At 34.3% G+C, this 26,370-nt stretch overlaps 1 protein-coding gene across 4 annotated transcripts in view; it reads right to left on the bottom strand.

Annotated features, from left to right (window-relative positions):
- Nucleotides 1-26,370, bottom strand: part of LOC150085645 (fibroblast growth factor receptor 3-like) — a 509,974-nt gene that overhangs the window by 199,781 nt on the left and 283,823 nt on the right. For all 4 annotated transcript variants that reach the window (XM_090374150.1, XM_090374153.1, XM_090374152.1 and 1 more), the window contains one exon: nucleotides 2,794-2,932. In XM_090374150.1, the coding sequence (XP_090230276.1) occupies nucleotides 2,794-2,932 (139 nt within the window). The remainder of the gene's footprint in view (nucleotides 1-2,793; nucleotides 2,933-26,370) is intronic.

The following is a 26,370-nucleotide window of genomic DNA, read 5'->3' as shown; positions in this document are numbered from 1 at the left end:
TCAATGGCATTAGCAAAAAATTTTTCACCTCCTCTGTTTAAGTGTATACCATCTTTACAAAATAAATTCGATCTACCAACACTTGACCATGCTAAGATCAGCCAACTATAGCCATGCTGATACTGTCTAAACACTGCCTCGACTGAAGAAGACTTCACGAATCAAATTCGTACATCTACAAACAGGTGATAAGTGATGAAACCTATTGTTAAGGTGAACACCCAGGAGGAGGAACTAGCAAGAAGTGAGCCTGAGTTGAGCTCCCAACACATTATTTACTTGTGCTCCAGTTTTAATATTTATTTTGACAAGTGTTCTCATGGCTAGACTTTTATTTGTTCATATTCCAGCAAACTCCAGGTTCAAGAGGTTGTTGGTTTTCAGACATTGCCCTGCATGAGTAAAGATAATGTGGTTTTAAATTATTTTTATTTTATGTACTTGAAATTGTTTAAGGCAGTATAACCCCCCCCCCCATTTTTTTGGCAGTGTAACATTTCTACAAACTAATATCTTTCACATACCCCAAATAGCTTGGAAAAGGGTAATGTATGCATACAATCTATAATTAAAAAAAAAAAAAGGCTAAAAAAATTCATCCAAAACTTTTTAACTTGAAATTTGTATAACTTATATTAGCTTTAATTTAAATTAAATAGCCATATGATCAGAACAATTATATTTGACCAAACATCCTTGATATTGTAAGACCCTGGGTGAACTTGCCTATCCATCAGCCCAAGCATCAGCAAACTTAAGCATGAATGCCAGCAAGTGTTGTTGTTTGGTTTTTAGGAGCATTAGCAACTAAGGCCATATTGCTCCGGGGTCATGCGGTGGTCATTCCCTGACTTTTCCGCATCCTCCGTATTTGGTGGTCACGGGCTCGAACCCCGGTCTAATCAAGAAGTGTGTGTCATGCACCACTGCCCCAGCAAGTGTTGCACAAATGGAATGATACTAACCAAATTGCTTATTCTATTCTCATACAACTATCCAAGTGGCAAGCATGCCACAAGGAAAACGGTTGATGACCCCCCCATCCTGCCAAATCTAGATCTCAATATTCTATGGTTGTAAATAATGGAGATCAGCGTAGAAAAATCTGAGCATTTCTGCAATACACTTTACAAGGGTATCCACAAATTTTCTGTTAAACATTTGTTTCCACAAGTGTTTCCAAGAACACTTGTGGAAACTCTGAGACTTATTTGCAAAACCAAAGGACTCCAGGAACACATTCAAACCCACATGTTCTAAGGCATTATCTGCAATATATATACAGCAATACCTCGCTTAGCACAGCTTCAAACAGCACTATAACACAGTTTTCAATTAAGTTTAAGTCAAAATTTTACTGTACATATTAAAGCTTATTCAATAGCCTAGACCCATACTTTACATGTATGCTGCATTGTTGTAGCCTAGGCACGCGTACATATATGCTGCGGTGCCAACTCTATTGTCTCATATACATGTGTGCCGATAGTTCGCCTCAGGCAGTCAGTGGCAAAGTGAACTGACTGCCTGAGTTGTTTGAATACTCAAATGTTGAGTATTCTTAATTCCATCCTGACGAGATGAAGTGATAGCTTAATTTTTTACCCCTTTAAACACTATTGAAAATATATCTGCATCTTGGCTATAAATCACTGCCAACAACATGTGTTCTGTTTGGCAGCACGTTTTGCCTCATTTGGCAAATGATTTCACTAGCTTTGAATCGCAAGCTCAGACAATTGCCAAAGACATTGTAAAGATCAGAAAAGACTTGGCGGTGTCGAAAGTTTCGACACTGCCAATGTATGTGACTGCACTGACTCATGTGCAAATGACTTAGTTGGTGCAACTCTCCTTGCCGATCGGGCTAGACGGGTGGGTAAAGTGCCTGTCTGGCAACCCAAAGGTCATGGGTTCGAATTCTGCCTCAGGCTTGGATCAGAGTAGTGCAAAAACTTTGGGAGGTGCATTATGGCCCACGGAAGCCAATGCGCCAACAACTAACAAAAAAAAAAAAAAAAAAAAAAGCAACTCTCTTTGCAATTGACAAGCAAACTGCATATGAAGAAGAGGGGAAACAATTCTGAAGTGACACCAAAAGAATTTATCAGAACTGGAGAAGTTTTTCAGGGGTTGTCATGGCCTGTGAGCTGATTATGAATGGAAATCCAAATGTTGAACGTAGCATAAAGGTACGACAATTTTAAAAGATGGGATTCGATGCCACAAAGATTTGTACTCCGAGAAAAAGAGATGATTTCACCAGACTTCATTATTGAAATGCCTAAATAAACAATAAAGCTTTTTTCTCATCTCTCATGATGTTACCTTTTCAGTAATAAAATTTTTGCAATATTTTTTATTTCAAATCCTTTTAATTGGCTATCAAGTGCAAATTTTTGTTTATAGATTTATTATAATTTGTTTATAGAATGTTTCTTTGGTATGCATTCAATTAAAGCCCATTATAATTATACCTCAATCGTCACGGTTTCACATAATACGGAACAGTTTTGGTACCAATTATCAGTGCTATGCAAGATATTGCTGTATTTCATTTTACTCCAGCCTTCCTCCTCTCAAAAATATAAGGAATAAATTATATTTATTATATATAAATTTGTATATCTTCACAAAGAGATTCTAACATCAAGAATTATATAATGTTTAACACAAGATAGGAGATATATATTTAAAATTAAAATGACATTTTAAATTAAATATTTTGCATACTCCAAACAAAAAAAAAAAAAAAAAATCACCCAGATCAATACTGATAATATACATACATACATGGTAAAACAGTAAGCCATGCACTGCGATATGAGATCCCAATGGAATTTCCTGCAAGACAAGTATACCAGCCTTCATCTTGGAATGTAACATTGTCAATCACAAGTACATGAGGATCAGTTATATTTGGATCTGAACTCTGTAGATTAAAAAGAAATGCATCCAATATTTTATATGTAAATGAGGAAAAAATAAATTGTAATACTGTTAATATTTGCTATAAATGAAATAAACTGACTGCATTATTATAAATAATAATGATATAGTCATTTAATGACACCATTATAAAAATTTGATTAAATTATAAAACACCTTAGATAGTATAATCATAGTCTTTCATTTGGAAAGGCCATAAATGCTATCAGGTATCAGAGAATGAGCACTAGCCTAACAAAGATATATATATTTAATGCAGTAATAGATTAACGTAAACAAAATGAAGCATTTACAGTCAAATATAAACTAGACATTTCAGTATCTAATTTTGTCTCTTCCTCAGAGTATGATGAGAGAATTAATAACTATATTAGACATTGAAACATAACAAATGCTAAATTACACAAATATATGATTATGAAAGTATGACAGGAACAAATTTCATAAAATATTGACACTCACAAAGCATTTTAACTGTGAAAACTTAGCTTAAATTATCAGTTCACAATGCTTGGATTCTTTGACAGAATGAATGTTTACATAATGCAATGCTTAAAGACTATATTTCCTATTAGACAGGTTACTTATGTTACATTGTAAAAAATGAGTGAATGATTTACATTTTTTGGCACATGAGCAACAAAGCCACAGTATGACAAGTCTATTGTGAATACCAGGAGTTTCTGGCTAAATGCATTCAACCTGAGAGGTAATACACTAATCATAGTAACTGGACAAGGCACCTCAGTAGCCAGGTGTGAAGGAGCAGCAGTGCGTAGCACACACTTCTTGATTAGACTGGGGTTCGAGCCCGTCACCACCAAATACGGAGGATGCGGAAAGGTCAGGGAATGAACCCCGCATATCCTGGAGCAATATGGCCTTAGTTGCTTATGCTCCTAAAAAAACAAAACAAACAAACAAGTAACTGGACAAAAAAACCATAAAGTGTTTTGTGAAAGCACATTATGATCTGGCAGAAAAGTTTGGATAAACTTGGAGAAAAGTAGATGGTTTTTCTAGAATCCTGGAGAGAGAAATGCCTGATCCTGACCAATGGTGAGTACATGTCAGATGTTGAAGTGTTGTTCATTCACAGATGTGTGAATCTGCTTGAATACACAAGGTTTGATTGCTTGGAAGATCCTTGTATACATTTCTGTGAGGTTATCAATAAAAAGCTATTGATCCAGGTGGGAAGAGAGAAAAAAAAAACAAGCTAGGTAAAACCTAAAGAAAACTATTCTCTGTGGAATGGCTGTGGATGTAAAATTAAAATGGATTTTTTTCATCTCTTGCACTATTGTTATTAACAGCAAACCCCATAAAACTGATTATTTCTACAAATTAACACATTCACTGCTGGTTAACAGTGTAATACATATGCATATGCATGAAGAGGTTTTTAATCCATTTGGATGAAAATGGATTAAAATTTTAATGGATTAAAATTTAAAATGGATTAAAAATAGATTAAAATGTGTTAATCCAAATGGATTTTTAATCCATTTGGATTAACACATTCACTGCTGGTTAACAGTGTAATACATATGCATATGCATGAAGAGGTTTTTAATCCATTTGGATGAAAAACCACCCAACTTAAAGAATCATTTTCTTCTCATTTGCCAGAAGAAAAACTGAGTATTTTTCTCAAACAACCTTTGCCAACACTGACTATTTCAGCCATAGTGAGAAGGCTCAAAAATATCTCTGTCCTGCCCAATCCAATTGGTTCATTAAGATCATAGGTCAATCTGGAGCAAACATGTTAAAACACAAGAAGCAGTTTGCATATCTGAAAGCACACTAATTTTAAAAAAGATATATCCTAATGTTGTCAATTTTGATTCCTTTGTCTATAAAACAATTCAGAATTATTTGACAGAAAAAGAGTGTCATAGTATAGTATATGTGTCTGATGAATGGCAGCACCTGGAACGTCATTTCAACCAAGCCATGTTTCACTGTGATGATAGAGAAGATGCCTGTAGGTATAATAACAAAGTAAACATGAAGGAAACTATATTAAGTTACATTAGGAATTCATATTGAAGGAAATTTTGTTTAGAGTTAATTATGCAGAAAGTTATACATCTTTAAACAAATAGTTATACAAACTGTTTGAGACAGAAGAAATTATACGGAAAATTTAGTTATACAAATGCAGAATATATAAAATTATACAGATACAAAATATACAAAGATGTACATAATTAAATAAATAAATAATTATACAAAAACAAAAAAAGAGGGGGGAAAATAAAAAACAAAAAAAAAAATGCATATTCAAAAGGGGTAACCATTACAGTTGATAGTCCAGCAATTAATCTCCAATCAGTTCAAGACATGAACAGGTTCAGCACAATAAATTTTTCAAGATAATGACATAAATTATATTATTGTCATACTTTACCACAAAATCTAAGGAAATGTACACAATCACTATTTACACAATATAAACATATTTGTGAAATGTTATATTTTAACGTGTTAAAAAATGGGGCAAACAGTTGAGATGAATGTAATAGCTTATACAATTTGTGCTACCAGGGTATACAAAATAGCAACAATAAAATTTTCAATACAATAATGAAAATTTAGATTTTAACAAATTTAGGAGAGAAGCTTGGTGAAGTTCTGAAAGAATTTGGGAATTATGAATGAATTTAAGTTAAGTATAGATATTGATAAATAATATAAAATAGGTTTATAATTCAGAAATAACTGTCATCTTTTAAAAAAGACAGAGCATGAGAAATTCTGAAAGAAAGTAGGAGAGGAAATGAAAACAGATTCCTGACCAGGAGTGAGTGGGTAGAATCTTCAACAGAACAGCAAAGACGAGTTGGAAAGGTGGAAATAAGCAAGGTTAAAATTTAAGGATTAAAAAAGGATTAAACTGTGTCACGTTAAAAGAAAGCTAGAAAACATGCTGTGAGAAAACCATTTAAGAGTGTTATTTTAGCAAATGTAACTTCGTGAATAAATAATTTTGTAATTAAGCCTTTTTGGGAATCAAGACCAGAGTGAAGTTGCCAACGGCCATGAAGAATATTTAAAATTTGCTGTTTTTCTTGTTTCGGACACGTCAATTTGTATTCCATTGAATTCTGCAAGGAAGTCCTTACGAATGAAGTAAGAAAGTCAACAGTAAATTAGCTATGTCTAAAGGAAGTGAACCAGATAGAACTTGCAGGGCAGAGGTAGAGTGGTTCTACATGCCCTGACTAGTACTAGGAGGAAACTTTGCTGGATCAAACTACGCTTAGACTGAACTGTAAGCAATTTAGTGCATCTAAACCAGGCTGCAGCATAAGTGGTAATTTGTAAAACAACAGCTTTCTATAGTGTAGGCAAAACCTTATTGTTCAGACCTCAGTCCTGACGGGAAATGCAAACAATTTGAAAGACAAATTTTCTCCCTTTGTCAGACATATGATTCAGATGAGGAAGGAGGGTAAGGTGATTATCAATCAGAAATCCAAGGAATTTTGTGGTAACTACCACAAAAATCTTCAAAAATCTTTTTTATGGAAAGAATTTCCATAAAAAAGAAGAACTAAATCATCTGCACATGCAAGTGATTATTAATTTGAGAAGCCTTTAGCAATCATTGGTTGGGAACAAGATTCCAAAACAAGGGTCCAAGAATAGACCCTTGCAGACATCCACATAAGATTTTCTGAGAAACTGTGTGAAGATTTGATGTAACCTTAACATTATCTGAAAAATAATTCCTAATAAGTTTGTATAGGTTAGCAGAGTAGTTCAGAGTTCTGAGACATCTGAGGGTACTCTCCCACCAAAGAGAGTCAAAGATGCCCTGGAAGTCGATAAAAATTGCCAGGACATATTTAGAAGACAATTCATTAATGAAATTCAGAAGAGTAACAAGGGCATCTTCAATACTAACTCCAGAATGAAAACCATATTGATTACTAGAATAGCTGTCTCGGTCCTGAAGCAAAGCCAGGATTCTATATGAGATCAAATGTTCTAGAATCTTAGCAAAATTAAATAACAAAGTGATAGGCCTGTAAGACTGGGGAAGATTAGCAGACTTGCCAGGTTTCAGGGCACCTCCACAGCCAGGTGGGCAGGAGCAGCAGTGCGTAGCACACGCTTCTTGATTAGACCAAGGTTCGAGCCCATGACCACCAAATACGGAGGATGTGGAAAGGTTAGGGAATGACCACCGCATATCCCTGGAGCAATATGGCCTTAGTTGCTAATGCTCCTAAAAACCAAATAACAAACAAACCAGTCACTCAGAACTCTTCAATTTCCTTTCCATGAAATTCAACATTCTGCAGTCTAACTTTCCTAATATGGTGGGTCGCTTTATGCTGGTTTCACTTTTTATTTTATTACTGGAGTATCCTGTCCAAAACAAAGATGCAGTAACTTAAATTGTTTCCACATGCAAATCACTGTTCTGAATAGGTTTAAGAGTGTTAACAAAAATTTTCCTTTTTCATTGGTGATGATCCAATTATTTTGAGTAGGTAACTTTTTTTTTTCTGCTTGTGAATTTTCATATTAAACTATAGTGTCTAATTTTTTTTATCTTTGTGAAAACAAGAAAAAAATATATTCAATGCTTCCGTGATCAATGGCTCAGGGATGCTAAATATAAGAACTGACTCTGCAAATTAGATGACTATTTAAAATTTTTTGTAAATACTGTGAATGCATGCAGACAGCCAAATTAAGTGATATTGAAAGGCATCGTAATACAAAGCACAAGAAAGCTGAAGAGCCCTTTAGTTTTGTTTTCAAAATTGCCATTCAAGAAAATTGGCAATACAGAAGGCACAAGGGCAGAAAGTAGTATAGCATTTTTCATAGTTATACATTATGCATTAATTGATCATTTGAGTGATCTTTGTAAATTTTGTTTTTCAGACAGCAGGGAATATGACTTCAAACTGCAAAGAACAAAATGTACTTCAATAACACACAATACTATAGCATCACATATAAGAAAATTTTTACCAATTCGTCACCTTATAATTTCTTAAAATATATGTCATCTTATTTCTTACAATATATATGTCATAATCTCTTTTTAGAATGAAAAAAAAGAATACAAACACACCAAGCAGCTATGCTAAAAGTAGGAAGAAAAGAGTCCACAGAAGCACTACAAAATGAATTTTAAAAAATTTTAAAGTTGTCTTCTTTCTTCCCTGGGAGCAACTTGAGTTCTTCTATTACTACACCAATGGAAATAACGGCATCAACACTGGGTTCAGTATACACAATATCATTATCTTTTCCAGCACAAACTACAGATATAGATGCAAAAAACCAAACGAACACCAATTAACTGAAACTATTAGAAAATTTTGTTAGTGAATACCCACGGATATGAAAGGATTTATCTTACATTCTGGACCTTAGAGATCTAAACGGCTCATTCCCAAAAAAAAAAAAAAATCACAGCAACAGGTCATTTTTCAGAAAGGTATCAAAAAACAATTAACAAATCGGGTCTTAAAATTAACAGATTTTGATTGTTATTCTCCAAAATTGGATACAGTATACTGTGAACCTTGTTGAATGTTCTCATCAAGTAAGCAGAATTCTGGGTGGATAAAAGAAATAAAGGATTAGGAAAATTTATCCAACAAAATTAAAGACCACAAGGCAAGTTCATTGCATACAGAGGCTTATAATGTCAAGGAACTATGGATGGCAAACAAATGTTTGAATAAAAATGTAGCAGAGAATTTATGACAAGAATTTAATTTTTGATGTAAAGTGTTGGAGCGGCTTATCAAAATAACTCTAAAATTATCAAAAAATTCAACTGCATTTCGAGGTCATTGAGAGAGTTTGAAAGATACATACAAGGGAAACTTTTTGTCTGATGTGAAATTTTTAGCTGAATATGATGATACTATGAGACAAGTGTTGAATTTGCCATTTGGCACATCAAAAAATCTGTCCTAAAATACATAAAGGAGTTGAATGAATGTCTGAATTTGAAGTTAAAAAAATAATTAATAATGGAAATAAAAGACTCTCCTTTCTTTTCTGTCATATTAGACAACTCTGGACATCTCAAAAACATCAGCTGAGCATTATCTGCAGATATGTAAAAATTTTAAACAATGATACTGGAAATAAACCTACAGGATTAAAAATCAAGGAGTCTTTTCTTGGTTTTGTTCATCTAACCAATCAAACTGCTGCAGGTATAACAATGACTATTTGCAACACACTGCAGTCAAATGATTTGGATCTTTCTAAATGTTGGGCCAGGGATATGATGGGGCTAACACTATGAGTGAGGTTTATTCCAGGATACAAGCCCGCAAAAAGGAAATAGAACCAAATGAATTATATGTTCATTGTGCAGCTCATAACATCAACTTAGTGGTGGACAATGCAGTTAATAGTATCCCAGATGTAGCAAAGTATTTTGAAATTGGACATAGCATCAATCATTGGGGCTTGCTATCTTCATATTGCAGTGAATCAAATGTTACTTTAAAAAGCTAAGCCCTATACGGTGAGCTGGCTAATAGCAATAAAACAATGATATACGGATATTCTGAAAGTTTTAAACAAAATCATTTTGGACACTAAAAATATATATAAAAAACAAAAGCAATCAGAATAAAAAAAGTTAGGAAAATTTTTAATTTGTCCTGTAATAATAATAATAATAATTATTATTATTATTACCATTAGCCATATGGTGCAAGGAAGCCTGAGGCTTATGCTGCACCAGCCAAAAAAAAAAAAAAAAAAATTCGAGTTACTCTGAGAGAGAGAGACAGACAGACAGAAGTAGAAAGGAATAACCAAGAAAGAGAAGAATGATGATATCCAGCTCAAGACCCTGGTTTGCCAAGCCCATACTCACCAGATGTGAGCCCCTGGGGTTTCAAAAGAACCTTTTCTTGTAATAATGGAAAAGGTTCTTTTGAATATAAATTTAGCATCAAAATTTCTACAAAGAAAGGATGTAGATACAGTTCAGGCAACAACATATTTAGAAATCTCCTTTGTCACAGAAAAAAATGAATTTCGAATTATTTTGAAGAAAGCAACTATTGTCACCGAAAGTGGGGTGCTCAAACTGATTTACAGGATTGTTTATGAGTCAATGTCTTTTATAGAATAATTGACATTGTAACCAGTCGATTACACAGATTCAAGGGTTCAAAAACTATTGACTTATTTTCATTTTTAACACCAAAAATATTACTGAACATGACAGATGAATAAATCATGCAAGCACATCTTGCATCCAGAATCATATTTGAATGATTTATCCAAATCTTTGTATCTCCTCAGTGATTACTTTTCATCAAAAAGCTCAGAAGAGAAATAGAGAAAATTAACACAATAAGAGAATTTCTTGAACTAGTGTTGATGCAGTATTATGATATGGGCACAAGTTACACTGAAGTGTGTTAATTATTAATACTTTTTTTTGACAATTCCAGTAACCATGGCAACAACGGAACAATTGTTTTCAAAGCTGAAGTTAATAAAACATTATTTAAGAAATACCATGAGTCAAGAACGGCTGCCTGGCTTATTATTTTAAGCATAGAATTAGAAAAGGCCAAAAATATGGTTGTGTCTTCGCTAATTGATGATATCGCTAACATGAAAGCTCGTCGAAAGAAGTACTAAAAAAATAGAATAATTGGAGCCAATTTGCAAAAAATAGAAGTCAACTTACATGTCAGAATATACGGTAATTTGTTTTGTGTTATGTAATTAATTAATAAAATTTATTCAATTTGAATACTTGCTATTTAAATCTATTTACTTGCTATTTAAATCAATCTATTTAAATACAAAAGCAAATGTACATTATTTGCTTTTGTATTTAAATGCATATAAAGGTAGTTCCCAACTTCATGAGTTAATTCGTTCCTAGTGCGCACTCAAAGCGAAAACTCGTAAAGCGGTAATTCCTGCTTTACGAGCATTTAGTGAATTTAGTCGATAATGATGATGAAGATTAAACGTTCTTTAACATTTGTAAATCATAAATAATTTCTTTATTATTATAATTTGCTTGATTTTACAGGCTACGTTTTCAACAATGAAATTAGTTAGCTAATTAGTTTGTTTAAACAAAGATTGATTTATCCAAAGAAAGGAAAACATAGCCTGTAAAATCAAACAAATTAAAATAAGAAAGAAATTATTTATGACTTACAAATGTTAAAGAATATTTATTCTTCATTATCAAATAAATGCACACTCATTGATCACTCATTATTGACTCAGCACTCGTTGGTTTGTTGTACAAGGAGTCGTTTTCTTCAGAAATGCTTCAAGAGGCATTTGTTTCCAAGATAATCTTCTCTTTTCTTTATAAATTTCAATAGCATGCATAAGCATTTTTTAATGGAATACACAAATTGCATGGAGTAGCAAGTTTATGAAGCATAAAATAAAAGAAAGGAATGAAGAGAAGATTCTGAAATTTTATTTATGTTTTTTATATGATTGAAGATTTCAGTAAAGGGGAAACACATTATTATTGCTCTTATATTATTTCTCCCTGATTAGGGGTTCCACCACATTATGGGTATTGCTACCAAGTACACAGGGTGGTTGTTGTTATATCTGGTGTTACTGTTGGTCGATGAAGTCTAACTATCCTACAGGTGTTCAGGATTGTGACTTTCTGGAGTTCCTTGCAGGTGTTCACTGGGAAACTTATTGCTGGTAGGCTGTTATGTAGGGTCCTTGGCACCATACCTGATGATCGGGATGATCATCAGGTAAGGTGCCTGTCGGGATGGTCATTACTTGTTGCATATGCCACTTCTCTTTGATCTCCTGTCTTAGGTTCGTGTACTTCCTGATTTTTTCCCCATGCATTTTCTGCAGGTTGGTGTTGGGTACAGCTATGTCAATCAGATAGGTAGCCTTTTCCTTCTTGTCCGCAAGGGTTATGTCTGGTCTGTTGTGCAGGATTGTCCTATCCGTTATTATAGCGCGGTCCCAGTACAGCTTATGGTTTGGGATTTCTAGTACTGCCTGGGGTTCCTACTTGTAGTATGGTACACTTTCTTCGATCAACTGGTATTTCCTTGCTAGCTTCTGATGTTTATCCTGGCTACCTGGTCGTGTCCGTGAGTGTACTCAGTCTGGTTGATCACCTTGCACCCTTTGGTGATGTGTTGGATCATTTCTGAGTTTAGGTGACATCGTCAACATGTGTCATCGGACACTCCGGGCTCCTTGGCGATGTATTTTCTATAGTTTCTGGCACTGAATACCTGGTCTTGGACGGCAAGCATGAATCCTTAGTCTCAAGGAAGAGCATCACACTCATGAGCCCTGCATTGGAAGCATTATTATTATTATTATTAGCCATATGGTGCAAGGAAGCCTGGGGCTTATGTTGCACCAGCCCAAAAAAAAATCCCGAGTTATCCTGAGAGAGAGAGACAGACAGAAGTAGAAAGGAATCACCAAGAAAGAGAAGAATGATGATATCCAGCTAGGGATCCTGGGTGTGCCAAGCCCATACTAACCAGATGTGAGCCCCTGGGGTTACTTTTCACCATAATAATAATGTAAAAAACTACACAATTCCAGGTATCAGTATTTTCGCAAATGTAATAACATAGAGCTTACTACCTGTTTATAACTACTTGCAGTAACAGAAAAGCCCAATAAACCGGAAAGTGCAATTTGTTTTTATTGTTTTATGGTGGTGACCTCTAGAAATGTGCTTTAGAAAAATATCACAAAGCCGTTCAAAATTGGTTCTTATGTTATAAGAAGATATGATAACGATGCAAGTGTAACGCATTTTAATGATTTAAATTAGTAACTAATACAATTTACACTATAAAAATGACCTTTTAGAGAGTTATATAGCAAAAATTTCAACTTCCAAGGTCGTGGAACGAATTACCAAAAAACAATGTGTTATTGAGTTCACATTACGATATTTTCACAATACGATGGTGTCTCTAGAACGGATTACTATCGTAAAGCATGGTGCATTGTATTGTATGGTTTGGTCAGGAGCGGGAGTGCAGTAGCACACGCTCCTTGAGTAGACCAAGGTTCAAGCCCGACTGCTAAATACAGTTGATCTGCCAACCCGCACTGGACCAGAGTGGTAGATTATGGTCCATTTCCTTCAACACGATTTGCTGAGAAGGCTTCCATCCTGCAGTGGGTTGGTAATAGCTGCAGTTTTTTTTTAACAGTCATTTTTTGCAATTAATGTTCATATTTTCGATTTTGTTGATACTTGAAAAACAAAAAACTCGTAAAGCGGGAACTGCCTGTACTTACATTTAGAAGCATTCAGTGTATTGCATTAATGTTGTGATTGTTATTAAATATATTATTATTATTATCAATAGACCAAATTCAGTATTTTATTATTCTCGCTTCATTAATATCCATTAGTAAAAAAAATAATAATAATAAAGTAAAAAGTAAGTAGACAGTTAGTGGTAGAATTGCCATCCTCCCAGTATTTTATTTCTTTGTTTGGAAAAAGTAAAGACGAAAATATGTCCGATATTTTTCAGAAATAATGGGTGATATGTTCACCTTCTTTTTTTCTTTCTCTTTACTTTTTGGGATTGGGTTAACAGGGCAGGGTCCGTGACGTGTTTGCACTGGGGCCAATTTGCTCTAGTTATGCCACTGGCTCAGCACCATGGTTCATGAACCAAACAAGTACTGTTAACTGCATTTTGCCATGTATGCAGTTATGCCATCAATGGAAATGACTATGTGGAAACATAAAACAACTGAACAATACATAGTATATCATTGTTAAGCATAGTCCTCAAAAAATCCCTCTGTATAACTACAATATAGAAGAGGTACAATGATCCGTTTTCTACAACCACAAACAAAACAACTGAACAATACACAGTATATCATTGTTAAGCATAGTCCTCAAAAAATCCCTCTGTATAACTACAATATAGAAGAGGTACAATGATCCGTTTTCTACAACCATACCTCTACAAAACAATTTGCTTCCATTCTCTAGGCAGCATCTTCTAGATTTTGATCCAGTAATATCTCTTTCACTCAGGCTGAGTGTCTTTCCAACAATAATCTTGAAGAAAGGAACAACGGTTTCCTGAGCAATACCTCTAAGTATATAGTGTGCCTACCCACATGCATGCATGCAGACACACACATACACGCTAGTTTTTATTTATTATTATTGTTTTTTTAATGAAACCCCCACATACAAAAGGATTAGAACAGGTAGAACTTAGCAGCATGCGTCGGTTGAAGGTTGAGAAGGTGAAAAGAGAAGATACTTGTTAACATTAGACTTGAATTTCTGTGATTGTAATTTTCAAGAAATACACATGCAGGTTGGTTGTTCAAGAAAATGGAAGTTAAAAGAATAAATGAGGAAGAGGAAATGTTTGTTCTGTGAGTTTTAATTTGGAGAGTATATGGATGGTGAATGGTTGCAGCACAGTTTGGACTGGTTTGGAAGAGAGAGGGGGAATTATAATTTAATAGTAATATTATATAAAATTTATATATCATCTTATCATTAAAATATAATTTTATTAAAATTAATATAATATTGTTGATATTATGAAAACCCACAATTTGTGACTTGATTACAGAGTTTGTTTGTACTTACTATATCTTTCTGTGTCCCCGATAATTTATAATTTATAATCATTTATAATCTTCCATACATTTTTCCTCTGTGCCACCTCTCATCAGTTCATCTTCATCCATTTAGTTTGAACCCTTGAACAATATATCTCTTAGCTGGCATGAAAAGCATGTTAGATTCTACAATTACTCCCTGAATGCTTCCGACTTGGAATTTGCAGTTAGTCCCACTGAGAAGAATTTAAAAACTGTCGAAGACCATTGAAGTCTCCTTTAAGAAAGCAAAATCCCTTTCTCTTCCCCTTAACAGCACTTAAATCATTACATAAATCCCACATTGGGACACTCTGATCACTGCCACCTAACGGTTCTTTTATCTGAAGGTTCTTAATGCACAAATCACTGCTGATAATTAGATCAATGTATTGCATTACCATGTTGACTCTTTAACATACTAGTGTAGAAGGCAATCATTCAACAAATCCAGAAAGGTTCTGCTACTGTGAGAGTGAACAGCCCAAAGGTTCCAGTAAATATTTATAAGTTAAAATCTCCAATTACAAGGCATTCTGATTTACCGTCCCACTCTTGTCTGTACAGATCTTCATTACACACATCAGTAATTTGAACTATAGCATACCCCTACATTTTTGTTTTTCCAGTGCTTATGTCACACCAAATTGACTCCACATTACACTGTTCCCTTATTATAATGTCTATGGGATGCAATGCCTAAGGGTCTATATGCTTCTTAACAAAAAAATAAACTCCCCCTCCTCCTCTTCCCTTTCTGTAAACATTCCTGAAAGGTTATGAGGACACCACCCCAGATGTGGGAATGATATTCCATAGTAGGTTAGATTTTACATTTATACAGAGTGAGTAGCTATTTAGAAGAAAAGTAACACCAGGAGTAAAGAGAAAACAGTTTTTTTAGATGCAGAAGAAGTAATATTTGGGATATGCTTATGCCAAGAGAGATTAGAAGTCAGGGTAATCCCTAAAAGAGATATATCATCTTGCTTAGAAATCAGTGTCACCAAAGTGTCATTGGTGATAAGCACATACCCTTTTTTGTGAGACATAAAAGAGGACTAAATTTTAGAAGGATTGAAATTAACTAAGTTATCTTTTCCCAACTGGATAATTAAATAGAGGTCGGAATTTAAGGAACTGGTAGTGAATATTTGAGCAGTTGAAGCTGTTCAGAAGGGTAGGATTTCTCAAACTGGAAGGTGGAATGCATTGTGCTATCATCAGTAATACTATGGATAGGATTCCAAGTCAATGGAAGAAGATCATTAATATAAAAGAAGAAAACAGTGGGAGAAAGAACTGAATCTTAGCAGAACAGCATTAGCAGAAAGGTTAGAAGGCAGAGAGCCATATACCATCACCTGCTTTTAGAAGTAAGAGAGAAAACTAGATACCCAATTCAAAAAATCCATACTTTAGAAGACCTTTAAGCCAAACACATTCAAACCTCAGAAATATCAACAGCAACTGCTTGAGTTTCACCAAACATTTTCATTAAATTTATTCATAGAGGGTAACACAAGCCACTATATCATCACTGTATTAACACCAACAGAATCAACAGATCAGACAGAAGGTTTCATGATAGTTTAGTAGTTGGTGGTGAATAGATTTTTCCATTGCTTTAAAGAGTAGAGGTAACTGCAATGAGACAATAATTGGATGGGAGGGACTTGTCACCCTTTTCAAGAACTGGCTGGATATGAGCAAATTTCCAAGCTGAAAGAAAAACACCAGTGGAATAAGAATGTGTAAAAATGTGAAACAGAACAGGGGCAAGCTCAGGAGCACAGGTTTTGAAAACAAGTGGAGAAATACCATCAGGACCTGGAGTTATCTTGGCATCAAGAATGTAAATACAAATTTAAGTAGAAAAGTATGATGCTAACAAGTTAGCTTTATCTTTAGCTGAGGAGTCAATAGATCCATCAGTTTTTAGGAGAGGTAGAAGGATAGATAGACACATGGCCACATTAAGACTACAGCCAAACCAGCCTGGGGACCTCACCCAAAGAGGGGGGGGGGGTGTCTCATTTTTAGTGTAAATATTTTCCAAAGTAGTGATAAAAATTTCTAATAATAATAATAAATCAAGTAAATGTGTAATAAAAGCATACTTAAACTTAAATTTTATTCTTATACCTTTTTATTGTACAATAAATAAGTTAAAAGTTTCCGTTAAAATTGTTTTTATTATCACTATTTTTCGAGTCAAAAAACACAAAACATTTCTGACCTTTTAGTTTACATTTTTATCAAGAAATTATTGTTCACAATATAAATACAAAAACCTATGTAGTATTTGAATTTATATATATATATATATAATATATTAAGGATAAAATATTAAGGATCAATCAAATAATAATACTATCAGGGACTTAAGAAAACGCAAAAAAAAAAAAAAAAAAAAAAAAAAAAAATCGCTTTTTACCGACAATCTAGATGACTTCAACTGGGGCCAACCACCCAGATTGAAGGCAAAAAACGACAAGAGGTTCTCTGTTTCTGTAATCATCAATATATGCTAAGTAATTTAAATCTAAACCAAATATACACCAGTATAGGCCAAATATAAATCAAATGTAAATAAAGTTTAGAATTATTAGAATCAAATGTAAGAAATATAAGTAAAATATAAATGTAAGCATATATTAATCATCGTTGACCCAACAGAGAATATAATTTAATGATTAAAATAAGATTAAATATATAATACATACTACATATTTACTCCTTTAGTTTTTCTTCTTACTATCTGCATGTTTCTCTTTGCGTTAACTTAAATTTAATTAAGTAATTATATTTATTTTTACCATATCCATCACATAGGGGGCATCACTTATTATTTTGACAACTATTACATTATGTCCTAGATACGGTAAATATGTAGTATGTATTATATATTTAATCTATTTTAATCATTAAATTGCGTTCTCTGTCGGGTCAACGATGATTAATATATGCTTACATTTATATTTTACTTATATTTCTTACATTTGATTCTAATAATTCTAAAATTTATTTACATTTGATTTATATTTGGCCTATACTGGTTTATATTTGGTTTAGATTTAAATTAGTTAGCATATATTGATCATTACAGAAACAGAGAACCTCTTGTCGTTTTTTGCCTTCCGTCTGGGTGGTTGGCCCCAGTTGAAGTCATCTAGATTGTCGGTAAAAAGCGATTTTTTTTTTTTTTTTTTTTGTGTTTTCTTAACTCCCTGATAGTATTATTATTTGATTGATCCTTAATATCCTTAATACGGTAAATTAATGGAGGCACTGGTTAAAGAAGCACTGCAGGATCATCTAGACAAGAATTCAGTTATAGCTCAGACGCAGCATGGTTTTGTTAAGGGCAGGTCTTGCCTGACCAATTTGATTGGATACTATGATGTAGTCACAAAAGAACTGGATGCAGGGAATAACTTTGATATTATATATTTGAATCTTAGAAAGGCTTTTGATACTGTTGCACATGGAAGACTGCTGCACAAATTGGAGCAGTGTGGCATTGGAGGCAAATTGCTGCTATGGATAAGGGGATGGTTGAGTGGCAGAAGACAGAGAGTGGTAATCAATGGACACTGCTCAACGTGGACTAATGTTATTAGTGGAGTTCCTCAAGGTTCAGTGTTGGGTCCATTGTTGTTTTCGGTGTTTATGAATGATACTGATGATGGGATATCAAGTTTAATGTCTAAGTTTGCAGATGATACAAAGGTTGGCAGGGTCGTTAAGGACACTACTGACGCTATGCTGCTGCTGCAACAGGATCTGGAAAGGTTGAACAGATGGGCTGAGAGGTGGCAAATGAAGTTTAACATTGACAAATGTAAAGTACTACATATGGGTAACAGTAACCCCAGAGCAATGTATCAACTCTGCGGTACTACACTGACAGTGGTGGAGAATGAAAAGGACCTGGGGGTAATTGTGCAGGCAGATATGAAGTTCTCTGAGCAGTGCAGACGAGCTGCAAGAGTAGCTCATGGTGTCTTGTCAATGATATACAGGAATTTTTCTAGCAGGGATAAGGAGGTGATTATTCCCTTGTATAAGGCAATGGTTAGGCCACATCTTGAGTACTGTATACAGGTCTGGAGGCCTCATTTCAAGAAGGATGTAGAGCTGCTGGAACGGGTACAGAGAAGGGCAACAAGATTAGTGAATGGAACCAAGGGTTGCTCTTACGAAGAAAGGCTTAAGTTTTGCAAATTACAGAGTCTGGAGACTAGGCACCGGCGAGGTGATCTGATAGAGGTGTATAAGGCTTTGAATGGTTTGAGCATGCTCAATGCCAATGGGATTCTTCATCTTTCTCAGAATAATCACCTCAGAGGGCATAAATTCAAATTGAGGAAGGACGGATGTCGGATAGATGTGCGGAAATTTGCCTTTGGCCAGCGGGTGGTTGGTTGGTGGAACCGACTTCCATCACTTGTTGTTGAAGTTGATAGCCTAAACAAATTTAAAGCTCAACTGGACAGGTATTTCGAACGAACGGAAGGGTGAAATGGGAGAGGGTTTTTTTTTTTTTTTTTTGGCTGATGCTGAATAAGCTTGCTTTCTTGCATCATATGCCTCTACTAATGCTAATGCTAATATTTTATAGACATTATGGGTGTATTGCATGATTGCTTGCAACTGCATTGACATAAATATTAGTTACAGTTACTGTCGTTTTAACTTTCTTTTCTTTTTTATCACTAATATAATTATATATATATAACCATATAAATTAGAATAAGGATTAAAATTAAAAATAAAATAAAATAAAAACTACTACATAAGTACTACCTAAGTAATACTTCCTTTTTCTACTATTCTTACCCTTCTAGTCCGTGGCACTTTTGTGTACTTTTATCCTCCATCTGTGTAAACTTTGTCAGACTTATCTATTCTTAAACACTTACATATACACTGAGTGAGCACTTATTTTATTTTTTATTTTAATCCTTATTCTAATTTATATGGTTATATTTCAAGCATCATGTAGAGGAATATGCTTTTTGCTGCCTCTGATGTATGCTGTTCCCTCCTTTTTATTATTTTTTATTATGAAATATTCCGTTTTCCAACTATTTCAACATTATTTAAATATATATATATATATATATAAAATGTAATAAAATCAAAGTTTCAGTTGATGGATAAAAATAAATAAGCAAGTTATAACAGATATATCAATGTGATATATTTTTATCGGACTTTGATCAAGCCCCCACAGTCTGTGGGGACTCAACGAGCTGGTGCCAAAACGGCTGAATTGGTGGGGTGTTCAAGAGCCGCCATAGTTAAAGTTTACCAGGACTGGCATCAAATTGGTCAAACAACGACCCAACGGGCAAAACTGCAAAGGTCAGCGAAGATTCCGGTCCGACGACTCGTACACAAAAAGCACTGCTGAAGAGTTGACTATCTAATACAACATGGGCCAACCCGGAACAATATCTGGCATGACCGCGCGGCACATGATCGCACATATGGGCTATACCAGCAGATGACCCCCCCCCCCACAGCATCCTCTCCTAACCAAGGTTCATCGGTAAAAGACTCACCTGGTGCAAAGAGCATGCAAGTTGGATGTTAGAAGACTGGAAGAAGGTGTGCTGGTCGGATGAGTCATGTTATTTACTCCACGCCATGGATGGTCGTGTGTGGATTTGGCATCAACAACATGAGGCTCTTGATCCATTGTGCATGGTATCAAAAGTGCAGGCTGGTTTCACTGGCAGGAACTTGGACCCCTGGTGCATGTGGAACAACGTATCACTGGTCTCTGTTATCGTCACCTGCTTGCTGACTGTGTACACCCCACTATGTTACACTTTTTCCTGAATGGTGATGGTGTCTTCCAAGATGACAATGCGCCGAGCCATCAGACACTTGTGCAGGAATGGTTTGAGGAACACAGTTCTGACTTCCAGCATACGATTGGCCTCCAAACTCCGCTGATATCAATCCCATAGAGCAGTTGTGGGACACTATGGAAAGGCATATGAGGCATCTGGATACACCAATCACCTCCATACCTGCATTGCTGACCACATTACACACACAGCTTGGTTGGTCATACCTGAAGAACACTTCTGATATCTTGTTGAATCAATGCCACGTCGGATAGCTGCTGTCGGAAAAAGGAAGACCTACGCAGTATTAGGTAGGTGGTCATAATTTAATGATCACTCAGTGTGTGTGTGTGTGTGTGTGTGTGTGTGTGTGTGTGTGTATATATATAGTCCGGTTATTTGAGACACATCAGGACTACTAGTGCATTTTGGTCTGATTAAATGCTGCCCCATTTATGCGGTTTCACATAAATAGTCAAAAATACAATGGGCCCCCACTTTATGATTGATTTTCTTTATGATCAAATCACGTTACAATGGACTCACCATAGTAAAGTACCATTCACTATATGATATGTAGTAAGGGCTGGTTACTGTGATCACGTTTGTGAACTGAATTTTAATTCTATTAAACAGCAATTCTAATTAGCAAAAATAGGAGGAAAATTATCCATAGGCTATAAAAATAAGATATATCAAGCACAAATTTACACTTTGTTACCTTACCAATTAGAAAATTAAATGATATGTGAAAATCAGAAGAATATTTTCCACAGATTAGCAAAGTAAAAAATAAATTTACTCTTGCGTGCATAGCTTATTCAGGGCTGTCCAAACTTAGGTAACCCAAGGGCCACATTCAAAACAAAAAGATCAATCCAAGGGCTGCATCCAGAATAATAAATACAGTAGAGATATTAAAATATTTGGATGTCCTACCGTTAGGTTTAGCAAGCACTTCTAAAATTTCGTAATAAAGGAAAGTCATGTTGCTTATAAAGTTTTTATTGAAACAGTAGACAAGATACAATTGTTTATAATTATTATTTCATTTTAATGAGAGCTCTGCGGTTGTTCATTTTCATTTACTAATGTAGCTATATCAATATCGATGCTTGTAGTTGCCAATCGCAGTAAATGTGAAAGTTATTTATCAGTCAACGAACATCTGTATTTGGATTGTATGAATTTCATTATTCAAAAAGTGCTTTCGCAAAGATATGTGCTCCCTAGCATTGAGCACATCTTGAGTCCAAAGTCCCTCAATTTCGGATAGTGCTCCCTTGCTAATAATTTTAAAAAATCTTCTCCTTTTTCAATTCTGCCAGTATAAAAATGGTCGGATTGCAAATCGCACAATTCTAGTTGGTGGTCAGACCTTACGCTTTTAATGTTGACAGTCAATGGTCGAATTAAAACTGAAATATCTTCTTCAATTTCTTTAATGTCGCAAATAAATTCTCAAAGTCCTCCATAATTGTTTCAATGTACTTTATATAAGTTGAAAATGATGTTCTCTCAAAATTCTTCATTTCTTCAAATTGTTTTTTGCAATTAGGAAAAAAAAGTAAAAATATTATTGGCCAATGTTGATTTCAAAAGCTTCAATTTACTTTTAAAACCATTCAAATGACTATATAAGTTGGCAATATTCTGTTGTTTACCCTGCAGCTTTAACTTCAACTCATTCAAATGGTTGGTCATATCTGTTAGGCGCCTCTGTAGCCAGGTGGGAAGGAGCAGCAGTGCGTAGCACACGCTTCTTGATTAGACCGGGGTTCGAGCCCGTCACCACCAAATACGGAGGATGCGGAAAGGTCAGGGAATGACCACCGCATATTCCCGGAGCAATATGGCCTTAGTTGCTAATGCTCCTAAAAAAAAAAAAAACCAAACCAAATCATATCTGTTAAAAATGCTGTAAGATCAGATAAAAAGGTGAGATCTTGCATTTGATTTTCAAGTTCGAATGGCAAAAAAACGCTCCAGACATTGTTCGACACTTAACCAGTGAATATCAGAAATGGAGGAGCAAATCGCCATATACAGCATCCATTTCACTAAAGAAATCGCGAAACTTATGATGGGTCAGAGATCTATAACCTCCTTGTATAATATTTATATATTATATAATTTTACCTCGTATAATTTTACAGCTACTTTCATGGCATTGACTTGATCTAGAAATTTTCCACAGAATGCTTCTTGATGAATGATGCAATGAATGGTAGGGCAGTTAATAGTTGATATTATTTTGTTTCAATAGTTCACAAAACCCGATTCCAGTCCCTGTCATAACTTTGGCCCCATCAGTGACAATGCACGAACATTTATCGAATCTTCCATAGTTTGTAACAGAGTTTTGAACCGCTTCGAAAATATCAGTACTTTTAGTGGTCTCATGAAAAGATATAAGACTGAGCAGTTCTTCATTAATAGTAAAGTCCCCCTGAATAATCTGAACAAAAATTAAAAGTTGACATGTCTGCTTGACCAGTGCTTTCATCCAGACACAATGAACAGTACCCACATTTTGCCATTGAATCACACAGCTTTTTTGAAAAGTATTGATCCATCTGTTCTAGACGTCTTGCAAAAGTCTGATGAGATAATGCCACTGTTTCAAACTTCTCGGTTCAGCTCATTAAATTGTTGTTTTGCCATTTCAATTGTATATTTCTTCACACCACGCCGTCACTAACACGCTTTTTTGCTTTTGCTAACTCCAATGCTACTTTGTATGAAGTGGCAAGGCTATAACTTTGTGCAGTGCTAAGATTAACAAAAAAACTCATTTGATGCATCAGTTTCTTCTTATATTCTGCAATAATGGTGTTTCTTGATTCCTCAATATACATCTCAAATCTTTTACTGTGTAATGTAGTTTAGTGTCGTTTCACATTATACTCTTTAGGCACTGACAAAACTTGCATGCAAACAAGACATTGAATTTTATTCTTGTTGTTTAATCAAATAGTCTGATTCCCATCAGTTTTGATACACTCGCTTTTCTTCTTCAATTTTTCTTTTCTTGTGAGACATGGTTGTTCGACGATAAGTAATAATTTATTAAGTAGAAGTGAAGTATATTGAAGGTAACACAGAAATCAATCGCAATGCATATCTAGTAATTTGGTAAGCCCCAGTGACACAACCTTGGTAAATGGACGGACGAACCACCCGGATGTCTCACATTGAAACGAGACATTTAGCATGGATGCAATGAAATGCACTTGAAGCCGCACGTAGAAGGTTTGCACTTGCAAATAGTGTTTTGCGACGAAATTTTTATTTTTTCACGTGTGGAAATCAAAAGGCCTAACTCACAGGAGGGCTGCACAAAATTGTTCTGTGGGCCGCCATTTAGACAGCCCTGGCTTAATTAATATGTATGCAGCAGCACACACACACACACAAACCGCAAGTAACACGATACTCACAAGTGAGAATGGTAATATGTACATACTAACTAGTTGATATTTCTGTTCACTAACATTTGTGGGTGGGGGTTAAAATTTAAAATAGTAAAAAAGATAAGCAATCAATAACAAAGAACACGGCACACACACACACACACACACACACAAACCACAAGTAACACGATACAAGTGAGAATGGAGTAACAAGTTATGAAGCTTAAAAAATAGGAATGAAGAGAAGGTTTTGAAAATTTCATGGAAGGGGAAACACATTTCACTACAACATGAAAACCCACAGAATTCCAGCTATCGATATTATCGCAAATTCAATAAGGTCGATATTGAATTTGCAAATTCAATAAATTCTGTTTACTTCATAAGCTATTAGAAAAATAAATATCTTTTTCTATGGAGCCAGCAATTACTTATCAATGTCTTTGTATTTTAGCATGTGTCATAAGATAATACTTTTAAAGCTTCTACTTTCTTTTACAATCAGTTTAATGTGAATATATGTATATCCAGTTATTATTAAACTTTGATCCCAAAAATGAAAAGGGCAGAACAATTTTGAGTTATGCAGATTGACAAAGCATAACCAAACTGTTGTACAGAGTGACATATTTGATGCATATACTCCATCTCACTGATCTAATATTGCTGGATAGTGATATGGTACATGGAAGAAAATAAATCAACCAAGCTAATAATCATAGCCTTTATTATAATTTGTAAAGATATCACTGCAGGTATACATGAAACGGTACATATTTTAATTTATTCATAAATACACAACAATGTGAAATATGATAGATAAATTAAACTTTAAATAAAACTGTATTTTCATTACAATTATTATTAATTTTCTTTTTATTAAACTTCAAGATCATTCAATGATTTAACGAGATGATTTTAAATTCTGCTGATAACATTTTGTAATGGCATAAGAAAACTAGAATAATAATTTCAACTAATATATAGTTGAACTCATTAGGAATAAAACTTCCCTAAGCTCTTCTTGTTCTGAAAAGTAAATTATTATAAATTCACAATTAAAAGTTAATAAGGCAATGAAGAAACTTATTTAATTAGAAACTGATAGTCATAATCTTGTTCTACTTCAAAAAAGTACATATTTATGTTTATGCCACTTATAAAGTTATTTTAATTTTTTTCAATCTTTTAAGGGCAACAAAGTTTATACTCATTTTTGAATAATAATAAAATGCATTTATCATTATGGAAGTTACGTTAGGAAGTCAGGAAATGCAAAAATATTCAGAAGAAATAAATTCTGTAAAGTGATTTAAAAAGCAAAATCAAAAAAATTATAAGAATAAGAGAAAACGATGAACAACCATAATATACTTACTTTAATTTCTGGTGTCCAATGAAGGCATGTAGAATGATATTACAATTTCGTAAAATATTATAAACTATGACATTATTTAGTGCAATTGAATAATTACTTCATCAATAGCATAAATGAATAAAATATTTATAGTGTTTTTATTAATTGATTGAAATAAACTGAAACAAACTTTTCTTTTATCTAAAAAGATTATCAAAGACAGTAATGCTAGAACATCACAATTTCATAACAATATCAAAAAAAAAAAAAAAAAAAAGAAGATTATCAATATTTATACATGATAAATCTTTATGTACTACAAAAATTTTTGAAAGAGTGGCAATCTGAAAAACATCCAAATGCACCAAAAATTTTAAAATGAATTTATTTATTTATTCTTCTCTTCTCCTCTGTGTACCATCTCCTAGTGCTGTTCGGCAGCCACCACGGCAAATATCATTGGTAGGTCTGAGCAGCTGCTCGGTGTTCAGTCCTGTCCAATTCTTAATATTATCAAGCCACAATGTATGTCTTCTCCCTTCCATTCTCCCCTCAATAATTAGCCATGGAATTGCGTATTTGTTGTTCCTCATCAAGTGTCCAAGATATGCCATTTTTCTTTTCTTTATTTCCTTCAGCAATTCCCAGGTTTTTTCAATTCTCTGCAGGGTACTCTCATTGGTCACTCTTGCTGTCAATGGTATCTTAACTTTCTTCTGTAAGTCCACATTTCAAATACTTCATTTTTTTTTTAGGTATTAGTTTTGAGTGTCCATGTCTCGGCACCATACAACAAAACTGATCAAACGTAGCATCTCTTCATCCAGATTCTTATTTTAAGGTGGAGATCCAGGTTTCCATTGCACAATGCAGGTCTCATTTTAAAAAAATTTCTGCCTGGCCATTTCAATCCTTGTTTTATTTCCATAACTGGTTCATTTTTGTCATTTTTTGATCCAACAGAGTAGATATTTGATTATTATATTGATTATCAGCGTCGATATTCGATATTTGTCAACTCTCTCTATCAGCCTTCCGTTTAGCATGAGGGAAGGTGTTGGTATTGCTCCAATAAGGACCATGAGCTTAGTCATGTTGATATTAATCCCGAGGCCCATCCTTTCAATTTCTTCACTCACATGATCGAGGA

This window comes from Mastigoproctus giganteus, chromosome 5 (genome assembly GCF_048544385.1).
Source record: "Mastigoproctus giganteus isolate SK-2022 chromosome 5, ASM4854438v1, whole genome shotgun sequence".
NCBI classification, from domain to species: Eukaryota; Metazoa; Arthropoda; class Arachnida; order Uropygi; family Thelyphonidae; genus Mastigoproctus; species Mastigoproctus giganteus.
This window is presented reverse-complemented; position numbering and strand designations above follow the sequence as displayed.